Source organism: Rhipicephalus sanguineus, chromosome 11 (genome assembly GCF_013339695.2).
Source record: "Rhipicephalus sanguineus isolate Rsan-2018 chromosome 11, BIME_Rsan_1.4, whole genome shotgun sequence".
Taxonomy (NCBI): domain Eukaryota; kingdom Metazoa; phylum Arthropoda; class Arachnida; order Ixodida; family Ixodidae; genus Rhipicephalus; species Rhipicephalus sanguineus.
The window spans coordinates 8,012,734-8,034,155 of NC_051186.1; the positions used below are offsets into that span (position 1 = coordinate 8,012,734).

At 42.9% G+C, this 21,422-nt stretch overlaps 1 protein-coding gene across 2 annotated transcripts; it reads right to left on the reverse strand.

Annotated features, from left to right (window-relative positions):
• Positions 1-2,390: 2,390 nt before the first annotated feature.
• LOC119373608 (uncharacterized) lies at positions 2,391-20,188 on the reverse strand. Of its 2 annotated transcripts, XM_037643660.2 has the most exons (5): positions 20,052-20,188; positions 16,265-16,416; positions 12,683-12,759; positions 9,117-9,191; positions 2,391-2,598 (listed from the first exon to the last, which is right to left on the reverse strand). In XM_037643660.2, exons 1-5 carry the CDS (start codon positions 20,127-20,129, stop codon positions 2,426-2,428), a joined length of 555 nt encoding a protein of 184 aa, XP_037499588.1. In that variant the 5' UTR covers positions 20,130-20,188; the 3' UTR covers positions 2,391-2,425. The 2 variants fall into 2 exon arrangements, 1 of the variants encoding a protein (XP_037499588.1); XR_005179916.2 differs by lacking the exon at positions 9,117-9,191.
• Between the last annotated feature and the right edge of the window lie 1,234 nt (positions 20,189-21,422).

The window sequence follows — 21,422 nt, forward strand, 5'->3', positions numbered from 1 at the left end:
AGGAGTACATGTGTAGCGTTTATTGCTTTCTTGTAAATTAGATAGCCAGCACCACAACCACACTTGACATTGCATTGACATTACACCTGCATAGGCTGTTTTTCCAAAGCAGTTTGTAGATCTGGCGTGGCTCTGTGATAGAACACCTGATTGCCACGCAGAATGCTTGGGTTCCATTCCTGCTGGGATCCTAATTTTCATTCTTTCCATTCGTCGGGTCAACGCTGCCGATGTCGGTTTTCTTAACGCTCTGGCATTTAAATTGCGAATGTCTGCTCTCGCCTTTCCTGGGTACCTGTAAATTCTCAATCACATGTGGCTCATACGCGTACACCTCGGCCCGTGGTAAACGGGTATGTGCCACATGTGTCTGGAGGAAGGGGATTTGCCGACGTACGCGACAGGATTTTCACGTTATTCATGTCATGAACCGACAGTCACATTCGTCAAATCCTCTTACCCTCCTATGCCAGATTTCGGTCTACACCAAGTTAAGGAGGCGAACATGTCAACACCCAGACGCAGGCGGCTAGATAGATAGATAGATAGATAGATAGATAGATAGATAGATAGATAGATAGATAGATAGATAGATAGATAGATAGATAGATAGATAGATAGATAGATAGATAGATAGATAGATAGATAGATAGATAGATAGATAGATAGATAGATAGATAGATAGATAGATAGATAGATAGATAGATAGATAGATAGATAGATAGATAGATAGATACGCTCAAAGTGGCAGAGGTTCGCCAAGAAATGCTTCGCATTTAAAAGGCAGAAAGAGAAAGTAAGATAGATACGGGTATAAAGAGGGAGAAAGAGATAGAGAGGAAAAGGAAGCGATAAATAGAGAGAGAGAGAGAAAGAAGGACAAGAAGGGGAAAGAGCAAGAAAGATAGGGAAATACACAGAGAAAGAAATAAAAAACAGAGACAGAAAAACAGAATAAACAGCGATGACAGAAAAAGATAGAAAGGGGGAAGAAATAAACAAATTGGGGAGGGTCGGTGCAATTAAGGAAGGGTGTTTCAGCTCCACTAATGTGAAACCTGTGGAGGGGCGAAGCATGCAGTGTACGCCAGTGTTTCCCACACCAAAATCACTGCTAATGGGCAATGAGAGACAGAAGAAAGATTATACGCAAAGACGCGCAGTCCGCTTTTAGTTAACGTGCACGTTGCAAATATTTATTGTGCACGCAACTACTAAACTTACAAAAAACACGTCGATCCACCTCGTAAGGCTTGGCTCAAAGCCAAAAATACACATAAACAGCTGCTGACTGACCACTTCGCATGAAACCGATTCCCACAATGCGTGGGATCTGCCGGATTTTTTTTACCTGCAGGTGGTTTTCTGCAGCCAGAAAAAACCTGTTTGAAACACCTTTACGTGCTATTAGAATAGTTTTATCCGTGCCTACCATTTTGACTTTTGGAGCCTCCATTTCTGGATTCTTCTTTTTCAAAGTTAAGCGTGGCTGTGTGGAAATATTTTAATGAAATTAATCGGCTAGCTAGCTAAACACGTTATTACATTACACTTTAGTGTATACAAATATCTAAGTAAAAATTAGTGGATTAATTTATCTATTTTATGACTTAATAATGTTATTGGTAAAAGAAACTTTGGCTTTTTCGACATTTAATCGACTACCAGAGATTCCTATTAACTTCGTATTACTCCATAAGGTACCCTTTTCTTTAGTTGTATAAAAGTTTAATAAAGTCACTCAATTCTTGGGCAATCGCCCACAGTGGGTGTGAATAGGTGAACAAGAACAAGGACTGGGGCATTCGCAAGTTGGCAGTGTTTCAATAAACAAGCAATGACCTCAACAACCTTCCTGGGCTGGCGTTTCCGTCTGCGATCCTTGTTACACGCCCTGGAGGCACTGGCAATATTTCACTACAAATGCTGAGAATCCAGCTGGTCCATCTAAACCGTGTTGTAGTTTAGAGAAGATTTAAAGATGCTGGAACAACTGGACGACGAGACTGCTGAGAACTGCTGTCGGTTGTACTACTGTACGCTGCATCCGTCCCCTCCCCGGGCTGTGGGGTAAATTGTAGGATCGGGAAATTTTAAGGTGTGGGACTTTCCTATGGATCCGCTCAAAATCGTCGCATTCGACTGTGTGTTGATCGGTTTATTGCACTGCTTTCCTGTTTTAACCTTAAGAGACGGACGTCCTTTGATCGATCAGCAATTATTGCATCCTTACGTGAGTTGCTCGCAGAGCTCCCCGCAAAGCAACCCATTTTATCATACATCAATGCATAAGGAATATAATCGAATGGTGAATCATTTTCATATCAACAAATATTACACAGAAGAGAACACAACAAAGAACTCACGCTGCTAAAATAAATCAATACGGCTAGTTTAATCAACACCACTAATACTTTTATTAACATCATTTTGTTGAAATCATGTGTGATTCCAACTGAGAATGTCGGGGTGGTGAGCAGTGACGCATATATATTTCAAATTCATTTCCCGGGCAATACCTTTTGTATGTCATTTGACACCTGGGCAGGTGGTATTTCACATGGTCATTCCAAACTTGAACCTCGCACCTACGCTTGCCTAAGAAAGTGTAACACTCTTATGAAATTGACATGCTCATAACTGTCACATAAACAATGTACAACAGGGCATAATGAAGTGCACCATAAAAAATGTCACGTGCACTATATATACCTATATATATATGTCTTAACAGCGAGTACATATTCCTATCCGTAACTTAACGTCCAAAGCTGATTTAGAATGCGGAGACAGGTGAGGCGGCAACAACAACAACAACAACAACAACAACAACAACAACAACAACAACAACAACAACAACAACAACAACAACAACAACAACAACAACAATAACAATAACAATAATAATAACAATAATAATAATAATAATAATAATAATAATAATAATAATAATAATAATAATAATAATAGCACTTGTAGAGGTAGTATCATTTGGTATGAATGATTGGCATTTGTACAATTGGCAAAGAAATATTCTTGAAAGAGCAGGCTTGTGAATGCCACACAGAAGCACATAATGACTGCCCACTTAATTACACCTTGCCTGATTATTGTTAATGAATGAAGACTGGAGTTGAAGGTATGAAGAAGAAACGCGAAGAGCACAGAAACAGTCCGATGATGTTAGAATGCATGTATTGCTGCAGTATGTGCACATCAAGAAGCTTAAACTTAAAAAAAACGGAAAAATCACAGACTACAAAGCTTTTTCGGAAGTAGAGGCAAAGTTACTTTGGTGATGGAAGGTTAGCGGGACATGACAAATGCAATTCTGTTGAGGAGCACGCTAAGCCAGTCAGAGCTTTAACCAACTATTCCGCTGCGTGTCGGCGCCTTTTTAGCCACTCAGTGATTTGACCAAATCTGGGCCATGCCCTGAGCATTTGAGTGTCGGGTGACGCATCAAAGCGACGGTAACGCCCCACCGTATGACGGTTTATTAGTTTGGATACATAAAGCACAAGGAAAGTATTGAGGTATTACACCTTCCTCGCCATTAGTACTTTGCTATTTCTGATATTTTTTGGGGAGCTGCGCATAAATATAGCCTGCATATCATCCGCTGTCACAAAGTAGTCATAGCAGTCAAAGACCGCGATGTCAAAATGAGGTGTAGCCGCTGGACAGCCGTCACCACGCTTAGCGTGGACACGGGATTGCGTGCCGCGCGGTACTAGAGAGTTTTAGCAAGTTACGGAAATACGGTACGCAAATACGGTAAGGCAGTACGGTAGCGTTCCTCCTTTCCCACTGGTTGTGCTTTGGCCGCTCAACGACCGGGAAAGGAGGAGCGGTACCGTGCTGCCTTACCGTATTTGCGTACCGTATTTCCGTAACTTGCTAAAAGACTCTACTATCAGCGACGACTCGCTAACACGAAGCTCGGCACATGCGCACTGCGTTAGCGGCAAGTCTATTTCACCATCGCGCGCACTACGTCATCTCAGCGCACCTTGGTCGAAGGCGCTCACCGATGGCGCGATCCGCACGACAGTAATGTAGCCATGCTGCAAACGGGCTGCGCATGTGCCGATCCTTGCGCTGGTCAAAGTAGGAATCGTTGAGAGCAGCGCGCGGCACGCGCACCCGTGCTCAAGTTAAGTGTGCTCACGACAGTCCGCTTAACAAAACACGTTGCGCGGTTGGTTGGTGATACATTCTTATTTAAAATATTGTAGGGATACATTTGACGAGGACAAGAAAGAGAAGTACATTACAGTACGGGCGCTGACTCCAACTGTTTTTATTGAAACAACGCGCATTGCATTTTATAGCAAAAGAAGGCAACGGACGCATGCGCAATAATAAAGGAACAGTAGATTAGGGTGGACTTTGTGCGAAACAATCACCATTTGTTTAGTATTTTTATATTCACTGGCACGCAAGGATACAGATGTGGTGCTGACGCTCGTGTCGCCTTTTCGTGTGATAGAAAATGCGTCCAATAGTTCGTGAGCTAGTCTGTCTATACTTCTGCTTAGGATTTTGATTTCCTCAAGCTGTCGCTCACAGTTTGTGGAAGTGCTGCAATGGGCGGTTAGATTCTGCAACGACGCCGACCTATCTCAAATTGTGACTACAGCGCAAGGGAAGACACGAGACAGAGACCAACGAAGACGAGCAACGAAGAGATGCACCCACACATGCGGTCTTGTTCTTCCTGAGATGGCTGTTCCTGCTTCATTGTTTTAGAGTGCTTGCTATGTTGGCTTCATGTTTCGGAGGGGGTGACATATATCGCACTCCGTTTTTATCGGATGTGTCGTTTTTTTTTTATAAATTGCTTGTCCTTCACAATAAAATTTTAGTTGGAAGACAGCGCTCGGCTTCGTTAGTCTGTGTCCCGTGTCTTCCCTTGCGCTGCAATCACAATTTGAAATGGAATAGCAACTAGCCCGTACTGAGACATTGCCGACTTATCTCCTAACGATCGCCCATGTTCTTTGGCGCGCTGGTTGATGCAGCGCCCAATCTGACCAACGTAAACATTGCCACATGAAAAGGATATCTCGAAAACCACACCCACGGCACTCCGCATATACGTCTTCACGTGTTTTATTCCACAGCCAGAAACCACCTGGTCACTTCTGCAGACTTTGGGACACTGCTTGGCTAATTTATGAGGGGCATAGAAGACGATCGGGACACCGTACTTATTGCCAACCTTTTTTAGATTGTGGGTGACCCTATGCATGTAGGGAATTACCACTGGTTTGGCGTCGCGTCTTTCTTGTCTGCCAGACTTTTTTGGTCACCCCTTGAATTTCTGTAAGACTGATTCCGTCACAGCTGCCAAGACGTTGTCAGGGAACCCTGCTTTTCGCAGTCTGGCTACCTCCCCCTTTAAGCTAGCGTGCATCATGTGAGGGCAGGACTTGAGGAGCGCCGCATCAAGCGAGAGGTTCGCGATTGCCCTCTTGACAGTCTTTGACTGGGCCGAATCAAAAGGTAAGAAATCTTTCTTAGCTTTCTGGCGATAGCACCAGCAAACACATCGTTCTCCGGACTTGATAGCATATCATATCACATCCGCTTGCATCTGTGATTAGTATGTTTACGTGCGAAATGCAATTTTTTTTGTTCGACGATAACACCCCTCAATCTAAACAAAGTCTTAAGTCAGTGCTGGGCAATATCGAAGATACACGTATCTTAGATACTGTCTGAGATACTCATTGGGTATCTTGTATTCGTATCGCGATACGTCTCGCAAGATGTGTATCAGTATCTGTATTTCCGATACATTGAAGAATGTATCGTGTATCTTAAGATACAAGATACTGCGATCGTAGCACCACCGTGTGAAATAATAAACGTTGACTGAATTCCGCTTCTAAAGCTGATACTACAGCTGCTAAGCCACCAGAATACAACTAAGGGCAGTGACATTATTTTATCTTTCCGCCAGAGTTATCCGGCGAGGGCAGGCGATGAGCTCTCAGCGTCCCTATTGATGGAACAGAATCAAGTTGTAGCGCTATGTGTCGTCTCGACAGACAAGCGCGCGAACGTCTACGCCCACCCAATCTTTTGTTTCCAAGTTTCTTTTTCGTTTTGGCTGTGTGAGTGCCATGACAGTTGGCTCTTAGCCACTGTGCCACGTACTCCAATGTGTGCAGCGTCATTTGCACACATTCTGATGCCGCTGTAGTGTCGTTATCGAAATTTCTCTTGCGGTGTGCTTCCTTACAAGGTCTGAAGAATGCAAGAATAGGGCTGCTTTGCGTCTCGTGGCTTTCACACATCGGCTACTTGAAGGAAATCGTGGATGTACGTTTTACTTACATGTAATGAGACTGATGTAATGAGATTGATATGATGAGACTGGATCTAACAGAACAAGCTTTCAGCTAACAGAAGCTATCGTGGCGTACGTCACTTTTTATTTTATTCAATGAGTTTTTAAATCATAATTTGATTGTTAGCAGAAGTTTGTTCTAAGCTGTCCTTCTTTGTCATCCCACACATGATCTATGCCTGTGTATTGTTTTTTCCTGTCTGCTTACAGCAATATGTCTTTCACGTTCTGGCAACGTAAGCTCTCTGTTTTATTCTTACTTTTAACGGTCTCCGTCGTTTCTGCTACTGTTTGTGTACATACATTCCACTTGAGCTTACTGTTGTGCCAAATCGATGTTGAGAACAGATACATAAAAATCTGCGCGTGCCTCGAGTATGCAGTAACAGAAATTCTGCTTACTACTTGGTAAAATAGCGAAATTCTGTTTCTATTATAAAAACGTAAATTAATAGAAGTCACCTTAAAGATATTGGCAAAGGAATAGGGGAAACATTTTTCTACCAAATGCTTCGTTTTTCTCATGAGCGTCCCAAAGAGCCGTTTTGCGCTATTCTCCATAGGCACTGATTTTTCTGTGGTCTTACCTCGAATGCTTACCGACCGCGGGGGTCTAGAAGTTATGGTGCTTGACTGCTGACCCGAAGGGCACGACGGCCGCATTTGAATGGAGGAAAAATGCTAGGGGCCCGTGTGCTTATATTTAGGTTTTAGAACCCCAGGGGGTCGAAATTTCCGGAGCCCTCCACTACGGTGTCTCTCACAATCATATCGTGATTTTGGGACGTAAAATGCAACAATTATTATTAGCTCTTGGGGGTGCCGCTGTATTGGTTTCTATAGTTATTCATTGTGTTTGACACAGAAGCGCTATAAGTGGCAATATTAGGCGATTGGCGGAGGTGTCCTGCGGCGCTTTGTGCAAATATACAATACGTCTGAGATATTTCTGGGCTGAACATGTTCTCTCGTAGAAGAAATATTGTTAAAAGATTGTGCATTATTGAGTACGTCGCCAACGAACGCTCTACGCCAGAAATTAGTAGGATATAAAAGTTATTGCAGTTTTATGTCATCTACATAAACACGATGCGTCGCAAAGAATGTCGCTACCAGCGTTCTTGCTGGTGTACACTTGTCCTATGATCCGGTATTGCGAAAACCGTAATACGTTTACGGGCGAGGTATAACTCCACAACGGTGTTTGCACCATCGTGCGGAAGCCTCTTATTGAAGTTCTTGTGATTAGATGGCATACTTAGGGTTAACAGCGCGAAAATAAGACACGGCGGACAGGAAAAAGACGAGAGCGCTCGTCGACGAGACAAGAGACGAGACAAGTGTTAACCCTAAGTATGCACAACCAACTAGCCCAGTCAACCACTTTATTAGATGGCAACCCGCTAGCGCGTCGGCAAGCGGAGCAGCGACTGCCACCAATTTCACAAGCGACAAGCACAAACCGCTATTAGCGTAGTATACAAGGACTGTCATGTTAAGCAGCTAAATCAACGCCAATAGGTTGTTCCGGAATGAAACTAATATATATTGAGCAAGAAATACAGAACTGTTGAGATACTAACAGACATTTTATTCAAATGAAACAAAATTGGTCGCAGTTAATAAATTTTCAAGCGAGCACTTTTCTGCATAGGCGTTTAGTGCTGTATTAAAAATCGATAATAACAAATTTGCGAATGTATCGAAGTATCTTAAGATACAATTGGAATGTGTCGTATCGGATACAACCAGTGTTGCGGTATCTTGTTTATGTATATCAAATACTTCTTGCCTGAGTATCTTGTATCGTATCGCGATACAATTTCAAAGTATCTTTGCCCAGCCCTGGTCTTAACCCATGGTTGTGCCTCATGTCTTAACTGAAAGCAACTCTACTTCACTCGCCTTGCGTGATGTTCAAGCTTTTGTTTGTTTCTATGCGTTTATTTGAATCATTTATGCTACTCAAAGGAAATACCACCCGTTATTGTAGTATATATAGTCGCATAAAAATATAGCACGTAGACTTGTCTTTTTACCTCGATAAGCTCGAAAGACCATATACGTTGACATGAAAAAGACTTACAATAGAACAAGCGCAGCTAGTAATCGAAGGGCGGCTGTCTACGTGAACCCAAGTATGAATCAAACTGTAGCTATTCTGTAAACCGAAATTGCGCAATATTTCTAATGTTGCATGATCTCTTGATGCCACGCTTGGCGTGACTCTGGCGCTTTCACAGCAGGTGTTTTAACATCCACCCTGATGAGTTGCGTTGCTCGGTGAAACATCACGTCTCTAGCCAACAATTTTTTTTTTGCTCTTCAAGCTTCCATCGTCCTCTGAACGTTTGTCTTATTTGCATTTCATAATTGCCGTTATATCTGGGACGTACGAAAAGCACGACAAATATAAAAGTTTATGATAGCCGAATGCTGCAAATTTAAAATCTAATAACGAAGATGAATATAAAGTGTTAGGCAAAAGAATGTTGCTGTGCGAGAACAACTTAGGAAGGGAGAAGACCAATGTGAACGCCAGTATTATATCATGAGGTGGCACTAATGGCATAACTTAAGTGCAGCTCACAGCATCGCAACGGTACTGCACCAGGTAAATCGCAAAGAAACGGGTAAGCAACATTTTTAAGCGGAAAATATATCTTTACCTAGTGTCGTTGCCACGCATAACAAGAAATATTGTAAACGCCCATGCAAGAATAGGAATAAATTCAGCATGGGGCGCATCATTTCTTACCATTCACGGAAATGGTAAAAACAGCACACCTCTCCAAATCAGACCAAAAGACCAAATGGTAATCATATGTTCTGCCTAAAAGAAAAACAAACTAAAAAGTAAGTGCCCTCACAGTACACCTGAGCTCTCAACAGCTAGTCAAAATAGCGTTGCACAACAATGACATAATTTTTACAACATAAAATTTAGCGAATAAAAATACAACAAAGAACTATCGGTTTGGCATAGAACATGATGAGACGTAATACAAAGTTCACTCCATCAAACATCTCATGCCTCACTTGGCATAGCGCACGAGAGCAAGTTCGCTAATATGCACATTTAGTGGTTTGGAGGGTCAGTAAAATACCATATTCATATTTCCGGGGAAGCAAATCCGAGCGCTTAAGAGCACGAGCACAGAACTGGTAGCACCATCTAGCAAACAGTTAGCCGAATGTCACAGAACTTACATTACTACTCATAACATCCAACAAGATAGACCGAAGAAATTAGTTTAAAAGATGTGGGTACACTATTTGTGCTGTGCTTTTGATATGAACGTTGCTATTCACCCTTAACCAGCAGGCGTAACAGCACTACCAGCCGCAGTGGAGTGTTCTGGAAAATATGGTCGTTAGACCTGCCTCCGTGACAGGAATATTTAAATCCATTGGAAATTGAACCTGGTGAATGACAGCATGTAGGTACCATGAAAAGACGTCGGGGAGCAGGAAAATTACCGAAACGTGAAAGCATTTTTGCAGGCACGGTAGTAATACACCTAAGGAGATCGAAAAAAAAAACTAAAAGAAAAATGTTTGGCTGATATTATGTCAGATGACCTAATATGCCTACTATACCAGGGGAGGCACCACCTTGATTGACTAAGTATTGCTTCATTGCTGAGCCAAACATGATTGTAGAACACTGCAGTGGATTCCTAATCATTTCTTACGCACGAAGCAGCGCCGATTTCTTCTGCAGCAATATCTAGTTTCAAGCAGCGACAGCCATAAACTGCAGTTAGATCCACGTGTTGTGTCGTCGACTCCGAGCGGGCTTCATGGCGCCTATGCTGTGTACACGACCCAGCTTAGCGGCCACAGGCGGTGACCGACCTATTTGTTTCGTGAGGTGTTAGTTGAAATATTGAGTTCTGGCTGTCTATACTTCTTGATGAAAGCATTCATTGCTCCTAACAGAAAGCAAGGCGCAAGCACGCTGAGGTAATAGAACAGATAGAGAGGACAAGCGTACTCTTGTCTACGATCATCTACAAGTTAGGGCTGCAGAATAAGTAATTTCCTGATCTCAACCTCACCTCCTCCTCCCTCTAGTACCCATAGAGGATTAATGGATGAATCGATGTATGAATGGATGGTGTTGTGCCCTTTCGATCGGCAACCTAGCCGCCTGGCCTAAAGGTATTCAGATTTTAAAGCGCCACCTGTCGACTATGTGGCAAGTGCCATCTGTTATCTTTCCTTTACGGCAAAAACAAAACCAGTTATTTATCGAGGTAGTTTCGCAGCTAGCTAATGGTTTTGCACACTAGTTCCGACATGCATCGCCACTCCTTCGCAAGTTTCTTCTTCACGCATCGAGTGAGCCGCAGTGATAGCGGGAGTAATGTGAAACTCCTTCAAACTAATGCGCTGATTACATGAGCGGCGAAAAAAAATTGGGGCAGGTTGGTATTCGGGCAAGGCTGGAGGAAAAAGACGGAGCTGTGCGGCCTTCCTCATTGCTTTCCATTATTTTTCTTTCTTCCACTCTTTCTTTCTTATTCTCTCCTTTTTCTATCCCTTTCTTGTCTCTCTATCTACTCCCTTCTTGCTCCCTATGTATATTTCTCTCTCTCTCTCTCTATTTCTTTCTTTCTCTTATTTTCTTTCTCTCTCTCTCTCTTTCTTTCGTATTCTGCCTTGATCCCCATTATTTCAATCTCTTTCTCTCTATGTATATTTCTTACTCCGTCTTTATTTCTTTTTTTCTCTTTCTTCTCTATGTCTCTCCTTCTCTTTCTTCCTATCTCTTTGTTTCTCTCTCTCTTTGTACCCGTTCTCTCGCCCATACGAGTTATTGCATTCCACGCTAGACAAAGCGGCACCGCGGAAGAGCGCGCGTGTTCAGGGAGCGAAGGAGAATAAGAAGAGGACGAAAAGAGAGCGCAGCGGCATGATGATGGCAGATTTCTCGAACGCCCGCCGGTGGTTGACCGAGATTTAACCGCCCCGCTGTTAAAATAAATGCCAACGCGAACTGCTTCCGTGAACCAGATTAGCGATGAATGTTGGTTCGGAAAAGGTACGCTCGCCTAAAAGCGTCGTTTAGCCTGCGTTCTCATCTCGCCATGCATTTGATTTCCATTGCCTGCAATATAAGGTGGGCCTCTCGAACAACCAGATAGGGGTTCGCTGCGCGGATGCGTTTAGCAGATGAGCGCCACGCACGTGAGGGAGAAGATCGACGATTAGCATGCATTTCTTTGTCGGTTTTGTCATCAACGACAGCGATGGTTGGCGCGTGTAAACATGTGTAAGGCTATTACGAAGGCCTAAAATAAGCTGTATATTAGTTAATAAGCCAGCTGCGGTGAAATTACAAGGCCGCTGCTTGCCGCGCGGAGGCGCCGACACGCGTTGCCCTACCGCGGCATGCTTTCCGCGGTAGTTGCTACTCTCGCTTGACAAGCATGGCTTAATGGCGTTCAACCGCGGCATTTTTTAATACAGTAAAAGCTCGTTAGTTCGGCAAATCGGATACTTCGGGCGTGTTCTCTGGTCCCGGCCAGCATATGCCTTGTCTAATGGCATCAAACGCTCTTTAATTCGATCGTATTTGGCCGCAATTCGGTTGATTCGGACGAACCTAGGAGGACGCCAAGCGTGAAGCGCCACAAATGTGCACCGCAAAGGAACGGAAACGGCTTTCGCGAACAGCCGAAGCGGTGGCGGGCTTTCTGAAAAGCATGGTCGCCATACGCAATCGCGCTGTTTGTACGAAATAAGGTACGGGTTCACAGCACGTTTCGGCTTAAGGCACGGCGGTCTTGAGCTGCGGTCACACTGTGAAGTCGCGAAGCTGTTGCTTTGCGAAGCAAGTTCTGAATTTACGTGTTACGTGTTTGTCAAGAAAATCAATGTGCATCCATTCAACAGACATTTCTTCATTGCTTTCTTGACGCTGTCGATGATTCGGCATTGGGTTAATTCGGACAGTTTTTCTGGTCCCGCGAAATCAAATTAACGAGCTCTTTTACTGTACTAGCTATAGTTGTTACCAATCTTTACTCGCTATATAGCAGAGATGCCGAACAACATATGACAATTATTATTGCTCAAATTGTGTTTTATAATGATTCACCATTAGACCCCGTTGTTCTAAATTGTCTGGGGACGGTTGCAATGTCGAAATAGCACTTCAGGAGCAATTAAAATACTTCATATTAAACAAAGTTGATATTTAACAGTAATAAAAGTTGGACCATCATGATGTGCTCTATGATAAAGGATGTGATACACGATACATATTACTGTTAGGAAGAACGCTCTACGAGAACAATTCCTAAAGACACAGCTTACCGTTCTTCAGCTTCACACGCAGCACAGGGTGTTTAGTACGGCTCTCGAAGACTTCGGCGACAAGCATCTGACTGATCCTGAAAGTAGCGTACTTCCTTAAAATAACACTTGAAATTGCAGTTCTATAAAATGGCAAGAGTTAAATTGACGTCCTTTACTTGCTGTAAACATTGCAATACAAGTTCCAACGGGTAATTGCAAACACATTACCCAAAATTAATTTCTAAACAACCTTTTTGTAGCACGATATTCTATATCGATCTACTATTCTGGATGAAATCCAAGTTACCCATCACACAATGCAGTGCCATCTAAAGCTTCAGCAAATTTTGTATTATTAGCCTTGTTGAGAAGTTCCATCTCATGCATTCATTATAAAAATTCTACATGAAAGTGGGCGGTTGCAGGAACTACCATGGCATACGATAGAAAACAGTTTCTCTAACTTTAAGTATCAGTTCAGCAAGAGACCAACAAAAAATCTTAATTTTATTCATGTATATATTCGGAACGGGCAGGAGTACTTAATCATCTGTGTCATAATACATAATGTCTTATGATTGAGCCCTAGTAGTTCCTATAGCAGCACGAGCACCGATCGGCACTCGCGTTTCTCTTCGACGCGCTTCCGGTCTAGCCCTTACTTCCGGTTTTCGAATATTAAAAAAACTCTTCTTAAAGTGGGCATCGATAGTTCTGGTTCACATTAAGAGTTATATTGGAATCATAGGATAATCGATGAAAGTTAATTCAGTGACTACAGTGACACTATATTGTGTGAAAGTGAGCTCGTTGCGGCACCTTGTGGGGCAGATCTCAACCATGTGCTTCTTTATAGGTGGCCTCTGATATATGCTTCGGCAAACTAGCACGAAATTGTTGGATCTGGTTACAGTTACGAGTTACAATTCAAGGCGAAAACGTTTTGTCATAGTTGCCTCATTAAGCGATAAAAGTGGCCGAATGTTTTTACCCTATTTACACATACACAAGAGAGCCCATCATAAACGTTGCCTTAAAATATGGGATCCTTTAAAGTTATAAAAATGCATGAAATTAGCAACAGCCTTTGCAAAACGGTTGTGTTTGTTTAATTTGCGGCAAGAAGGAAAATATTAAAATATCCTGCATTTATTCCAGAGAATATACCTGGTCACGCAGATGAACACTAATACTTCTATTCGTTCTTCTACTATTGCTACTCAAGGGCCGAATTTACAACATCGCTGCCGTAGTTCTAAGAACTGCTGCAGAAAATTCCGCGAAAGGGACATTTTCGGAAGAAAGAGTGAAGCACTGGAACGAGAGATTGCCTTGGTAGTCACAACCCCGTTCCTTCAGCCTGGCGATTGTGCTAGCTAGTCGTCCGTCGCTGTTTCGCAATTATTTTCTGTAGAGTTCCTCTTGATTAAAACTATCTTCCTTTCCTATTTCGTCAGGAGAGGATATATCTCCAAGCATCTCAAACTTTCGCGTGTTTCCGTCTTTGTGACTGATTACTGCTGCCTACGGGCATGCGACGAGCCGTATTGCTTTTTAGTCACACGAATACCAACTGACACCCTCTGCTCTCTTACACACCACCCTGTCAAACGCCGGTGCTAGTTGCCCGAAAAACTTCATAAAAATAAAATAAATATAAAAGGTTACTGGGTTAAACTAAGAGTTGTATATGATAAAATGGACATTGGGGTATGCTAAGAATTGCAATTGAAGTCATATAGCTAGTGTAAATAAGTATAAAGGGCAGTTAGTATAAACTGTTAGGCAGACTGTTACGAAAATTATAGTTGTGGTTAAAGTAAAGAGCGAAGTGGCCGTCGCCGTCAACACAAACGATGCAAAATGTCGCGTGAGTAGAGATTGCGGCTTGATGACGTCACATATTACGACGCCACGTGATGACGTCGTGACAAGTAATTGTCGCATGGTAATGGTGTGCCGATCCCGGAGGTAGTTCAATATCGGGTGAGGTGCAGAAAGCTGGCATAGTCGAGTGCAACGGGAAGCTCGAGCCAAGGCTCTTCACAAGCGCTTCCATCCTAATACGCCCGCAGTTTACATAGACGCGGTCAAATGTGCAGATCATCCGGCTTTCGCATTAGCCGTTGCAGATTCTACAACGACTGAGTCTAAAACCTGATCATTAGCGCGTCGATTCCAAGTTTGACAGAATCCCAGGAAGCAGAGGAGGCAGCGATTGCCTTAACAATTGTCCACTCATCAGCCGAGTATATTTCCTCTGATTCTAAAACTGCAATTTTTAATTACGGCAACCTCAAAGTCCACTCTCCGGCTGCTAGAATCCTTGAGTTATCTATCTCCTCTGCCTAATCGCCTCACCACCCTCCTCTGGGTCCCTGCACAGAGTGGATGCCCAGGTAAAACGACCGCTCAGACCCAAGCCCGAGCGCTCGTCAACCGGGCTCAATGCCAGGGATGGCAGTACCAGGGATTGACTCCTCAGCCACCACAATGTAACATTGTTTTACAGAAATTCCCTCCTAACGTTTCCCCACCATCGGCGTAGGCACAAATTTTTTTCGGGGGTGGGGCACCTCCTTGATAGAAGTGGGGGCCGGGCATCCTTAACGCGCACCCAAATCTAAGTATGTAAACGTACTCTAGCATTTCGCCTCCATTGAACTGCGGCTGCCGCTGTAGAGATTCGATCCCGCGAACTTCAGTTCAGCAGTCGAGCACCATGGCTCTGGTATGCTTCAGCCTCTCCCTTCCTCTTCACCCTGATTTTCCTTTCTTACCCTCTTTCTCTGCTGCACTATACAAAGCTATGCTATGGTTTACCCTTTCCCTTCCTCCACACTAACTCATCCGCACTCTCACTTCGTTTTCCTACCACCTTGCTATACTATACATGGCTATGCTATGCTTTACCCTGTCCACTCACTCCTTACCCCTTTCTCACCATCACACTACTGCTCCTCGCCCTCACTTTCTTTCCCACCCATTGCAATACAATACTTGACTTGGCTATGCTATGGTTTACCCTGTCCCCCTCCTCCTTTCCATCCTCCTCATCTGAGCACTCCTAATCACCCTCACTTCAATTTCCCACTCCTTACTACACTATACTATATATATATAGCTATACGATGTTTACCCTCTCCCCTCCTTCTTTCCCTAGTCCTCACTTTCACATCACTCCTCCTCACCCTCAGTTCCCTTTCTCACCCATTGCTATACTACACTATACATGGCTGTGCTATGCTCCGACTGTGCTTTGCACAGCCGCGCCGAGTTTTGAGCGGTCGCCGGCCACGGACGGAACTCACGCTTGAACAGCTACGCTGTTAGAAATGCACGTTTGTTCGAATTATCACTCTGCAGATGACAATGCACTCTTTGAAATGCTGGTGTGAGGTAGGGGAGGGGGGTAATTGCAAAATTCGGCCCCCATTTTGACAATGTGGAAGCTTGCGCAAAGGGCCCCTCAACTCCAGACTTTTCGCTACTTTGTGTACGTATGTGCTCATGAGAGCAGACAAGAAAGCACCTGAGTCATCGGTCAAATACAGTACGGATGACTGTGTAAGTGCAGCTACAAAATCCAACAATACGTACCATCTGTAGCCAAATTCGTAGTGCTGTGCGTACGCGTAGTGACCTTGTTCTGTTGGTCTCACTTCCGCATAAATGCACCTGTGATAGTTATGCTTCGGTCCAACTTCAAAACTTCGGTAACGAGTCCATATCTTCTCGTGTGTGTGCAGAAACTAAGGAATATACAGAAGTACTTGTTTGTAGAAGCATATGTTTATGCGAAAATATCGGCAGGATTCAGTTCTAAAAAAAAAATGAACGTCCCGCTCGTCTTCCTTCAGCCATTACTTTTTATCACATCTTACCAACATGGTCAAACAACTCAGACTTCTGGAGTGTAACATGCGACTCTCTCTGTAAGGACGAACCTTTGCCTCAATAATATGTCGCAAGGATGAAATCAGCGAACAATTGAAAAATAATCACGGAAAGGAAGATTGAGACTCCAAGTGAGTGTCATTGGGACATTGTGTACTATTACTTGTGCAATTATGTTGCGTTCACATGCGTCTAATAATTGCAACTGTGAAACAAAAAAGAATTTATTCTGCTTGCGCGAATCATCCTGATGATCGAATCGCGCGTTGTATCAGCTATCATTCGTTTAGTTGCCGGCATCGAATATTGATCCTCTCAAGAGAGCAAATTTTTGGGCAAGTTAGTGATCCATTTTGTAACTAACAGCGCAAAAAAGGACAAGGAACCGGAAAGAAACACGGATGAGCTCTAACTTACAGCTGAAATTTATTTCCGAAACGAGACAGAATATAAGGAAACGCCACGTGAACACACACACACACACACAAAAAGATTGCAAAGCACTATTTACAAAACGCAAAACAGTGTTGTCAGCCCACATCACTAGCGGTGGTCATGCGCAGCGGGACATGTACCGAACTTCTTTTTCCACCAAGGCAATGGACGGGACGCTGACGCACTTTTCGCCAAGTTTCGCTATTTCTGCAGCCTGAATTATTTCACGCGTTAATTGAGATGCACATCGCCCCACCACTCGGCACCTTTCGAATAGGGGTTCGCACTCAGCAGAGTCGCACGTGCTGCAATGAAGGGCTAAGTGACCGCTGTTCATTTGCCGAACATTGTTGCTATGTTCGCGCAACCGGTCGTTCACGCATCGGCCGGTCTGACTGACGCACTCTTCTCCACACGTCAGCGTGATGCTATAGATCACACCCTCTACACATTCATCGCACAAGTTCGTCAGCGTCCCGTCCATTCCCTTGATGGAAAAAGAAGTTCGGTATACATGTCCCGTGTGCATGACCACCGTTAGTGAAATGGGCTGATAACACTGTTTTGCTTTTTGTAAATAGTGCTTTGCAATCTTTTTTTTTTTTGTCTGCGCTCACTGGCGTTTCCTTATATTCTATCTCGTTTCGGAAATAAACTTCAGTTGTAAGTCAGCGCTCGTCTGTGTTTCTTCCTGGTCCGTTGTCCTTTTCTGCGCTGTTAGTCACATAATTGATCCTCTCATTTTGTATTTTCTTGTACAACGATGGTCGCAACTTCAGTAGCACGTGCTATATAAGAGAGGGATTTCACGTGCCTCTTTCGAAAGTTCGCTTGACGTTAAGGATTTAAAAATTGGAACAGCTACGCCATAGTGGCGCGAAGACTAAGGAAAGGGAGGAGCTGGCGGCGCTTCCCTCCTCCACTTCTCTTACCTTTCCCACAACTTGCTATGCTATATTAGTATATTATGCTACGCTATGTCGGTATGGTGGTCAATTAGTCTTGCATATCGATCGGGATTTATTGGTTATCGATCGGTATGGATTGGCCCGATGAAGTCCAAATTGGCCAAGTGGTACTCGTCTAGTTTCGTCGAGGTCGTAGTCGGCATCGGTTTGTTATCGAACAGCTGTTGATTGGTTATCGATTGGCTATCGGTCGGCATTACACGTGTATCCCAGCTCAAACGAGCCTAGCCATGCATGTCGCGGCACTTTGTATGAATTATTCGGTATTGATTGGTTATAGAACAGTATTGATTAGCTATCGATCCGTGTCACACGTGCGCCCAAGCTCATGCGAGCAAAGGCATGTGTTTCGCGGCATTTCCATAAATTACTGTATATCGATTAGTATTGATCGGCTATTGATTTGATATAGATTAGTATTAAACGTTTATCCAAGCTTAAGCAAGCATAGCTATGTGTTTCGCGCCATTTTTATGATTTTCGCTGCGCCTCTTGTCATGGCAACGCGCAGTAATATCATAGATCGGCTAGGTCTTTCCAGTCCACGCATCACAGCATGCGCCCAGCTTTAACAGCTCCGCTATTAGAAATCAGTGGTATAGACCACTGTTGCGTTTATTGCCACTGTAAGCGTCACAGCTTGCACGCATGGATATACAAGAATACTGCCCTCATATTGGCTTAAAACTGCGCAGGGCGAATGTGTACACAGCACAACAGGTGAGACGAGGACAAGCGATTACTACTAGAGTTGCTCAAGAATTATTATTACTACTACTACTACTACTACTACTACTACTACTACTACTACTACTACTACTACTACTACTACTACTACTACTACTACTATACTACTACTACTACTACTACTACTACTACTACTACTACTACTACTACTACTACTACTACTACTACTACTACTACTACTACTACTACTACTACTACGACGACGACGACGACGACGACGATGAGGACGGCACAGGGCAGACTAAGACAGCTTTGCGGCAAAAAAAAAACATTTACCTGAGAAACACTGCGGCTTTCCAATTCACTCGCGCTAGTCCCGAATGGGATGATTCCTGATGCAGTGTTCCTTTTGCGAAAAACGCTAATAGGTGGTCAGAATAAAACCGGCCACTCAATCAGGATTAAACGTAGTCGCCCTTGCCGCTGCTTCGTTATCAGCGCTTACAGCGAGTGACCAAGTGCCGCATAATAACATAGTACTAGAATTTAGAAAAACACAAGAACGAACATATGAATGTCCTATGTTTTATAATTCTTGGATTTGCGCTTCATTTCTAATAATCACCTGGATAAATTTCTGTAATATTTGTCACATAGAATTTCCATTGATGTACCACCACCCGTGAAGTTATGACAGCCGCAGCGGTTCATTGCTTTTCTTTTTCTAGTTTTGAACATAATGTAAAAATTGATACAGCCATTACAACAGCCGCCGATAGCCGCAAAGAGTTGTACTAAGAATGTCAAAAAATTTGTGCAATGCGACGGTTACGATATAAAACGAAGCAATCAATAATCTGCAGCTCTTCACTATTGTAACCAACTCTTTACTTGCAAAACGTTTAAAAATTGATTTTTTTCTTAATTATGTATTTATTTATTTTGTGTGTCTAGTTTGAAGTAAAGTTCGCTCTTATGTACTTATTTACGTTTTCTGTCTGTTGCTTTAGGACTTCCAATTTTACAACATTAAATCATTTCATATCCGAGGAGTGCTAATAATCTGAACCTTTCGATCTATTTACTCTCTGAGGATATTTCGCTGACAGTCGAATCGTGATGTCGGTAAAATATCCCAGTAAGGCTATATGCGGTGAATCATTATGGCCAGACGTCAGCCAACCGAAATGAATATTCTTATTGTGATGAAGGTAATGAGCATAAAAACTGCGCACTCACAGTATCCCGAGATGGTCTTAACAGTAATGACTAGACTAGTTCAGTCCTTTATTCTGACTAAAAAGTAACGTATCTCCCACATCACTGCAAAACGTATATAGTGAGACTTAAATTAAATGCTCTGTGGTCTATGCCGCTCAATGATAAATTAAAATCCTTACATGCTTGAGGTCTTCAAGAGTAACGCTGGTAGTTTCATGAGCCAAGGATACCAAACACACGATGCTTATGGTCCACATTTGGATGAAAATATTATGCTTAATTCTCAGCACTGGTGTTTCCTAAGCCACTGTTTTTTGTCGATAGCCTTGCCTGTTTTAGTATTACAAGCAGCAAAAGCGGTGTCTTCAATGATATATGTGCTATTGTTTTTTAGGCAGTCTTTTACATGTCTAAAAATAAAAGGTACGTACAATGGCTTCGTGATTCGGAGTTTGCGTCAGCAATGCGCAAAACCCTTGTAAATAATTTGAAATGGGCACAGCTAAGTTATGGCTGCCGTAGAGATGAGCATCTTTCAAAGTTAACCGACTGTAGGAGAACTCAAGAATTTTAAACGAACTTTCGTTTTTGCCATATGCTACTGCAACATGTAGATGCACTCAGATTTTGCTAATGAAGAAAGTGTTCACAGCAAAGATCGCTGGTTTTTTTTTTTCCGTATTGTCGACATACGTATACCGAGTCCGTTTCCCACTACGGAACACAACTGCAGACCTCCTCAGATATTTGTTTATTTACAGTTTTAGTGAGAACAAGTGGCGCTTCAATATTTACCTTAATTGTGATTATTTGTAGTAGCGAACAGCACTTTTCTCTTTTTCATGACCACGTCGAAAACATTGTCCCTTGTCCAGTCGCTCGACTTCACTTCCTCACACTGAGAAAATGCTTTCTGTTTCGTCCCTTATCGCATGACATTCGCGCATTGAATATATTGGGTATTATTGTAAAACACCCACGTAGGTCGTGTTCTGAACATGTTGGTTTAAAAGAACGCCAAGAATATGTACCATTTTTAGAACGAACGAGCGGACTATATAAAGATAAATTTGTTACTGTGCAACCTGCGCATTTAGTTCTTTTTTCTTTTAGATTACACGGCCTACGTGATAAATTTATATATTTATTTATATTTGTAAAGTCACGCATATCTCTCCTTTTTTCGAAATCAGTTGTACACATGGGGTACTCATAATAAAGGAGGTCTCATAGCACATAGTGGAAAGGCGACATCCTGTCAGAACATCAAATGGTGATAAGTACAGTAATGTAGCAGCAAAACACCATTCTGTCATTAGTCACAATGAGGAAAATAAATCTTGCCTATATCAACATAAAAATCTGTCACAATACATTAGGAGGGAATAATTTGAAAAGTACACAAAAAAATGCGGCAGATCCCACGCGTTGCGGGAATCAGTTTGATGTGAAGCAGTCAGCGAGTACTTTTATGCTGTATTGGATGGCTTTGAGCCAAGCCTTGCGAGTTGAATCTATGTGTTTTTGTAAGTGTAGTAGCTGTCTGCACA

Excerpts from the sequence above, each read along its gene's own strand:
- LOC119373608 (XM_037643660.2), bottom strand. The coding sequence starts at position 20,129 with ATGTGGACCATAAGCATCGTGTGTTTGGTATCCTTGGCTCATGAAACT. Across the intron at positions 12,760-16,264 it reads TACGAATTTGGCTACAGATG|GATCAGTCAGATGCTTGTCG; the intron begins GTACGTATTGTT and ends CGCTACTTTCAG. Across the intron at positions 2,599-9,116 it reads TTTTACCATTTCCGTGAATG|GCAAGCGTAGGTGCGAGGTT; the intron begins GTAAGAAATGAT and ends ACACTTTCTTAG.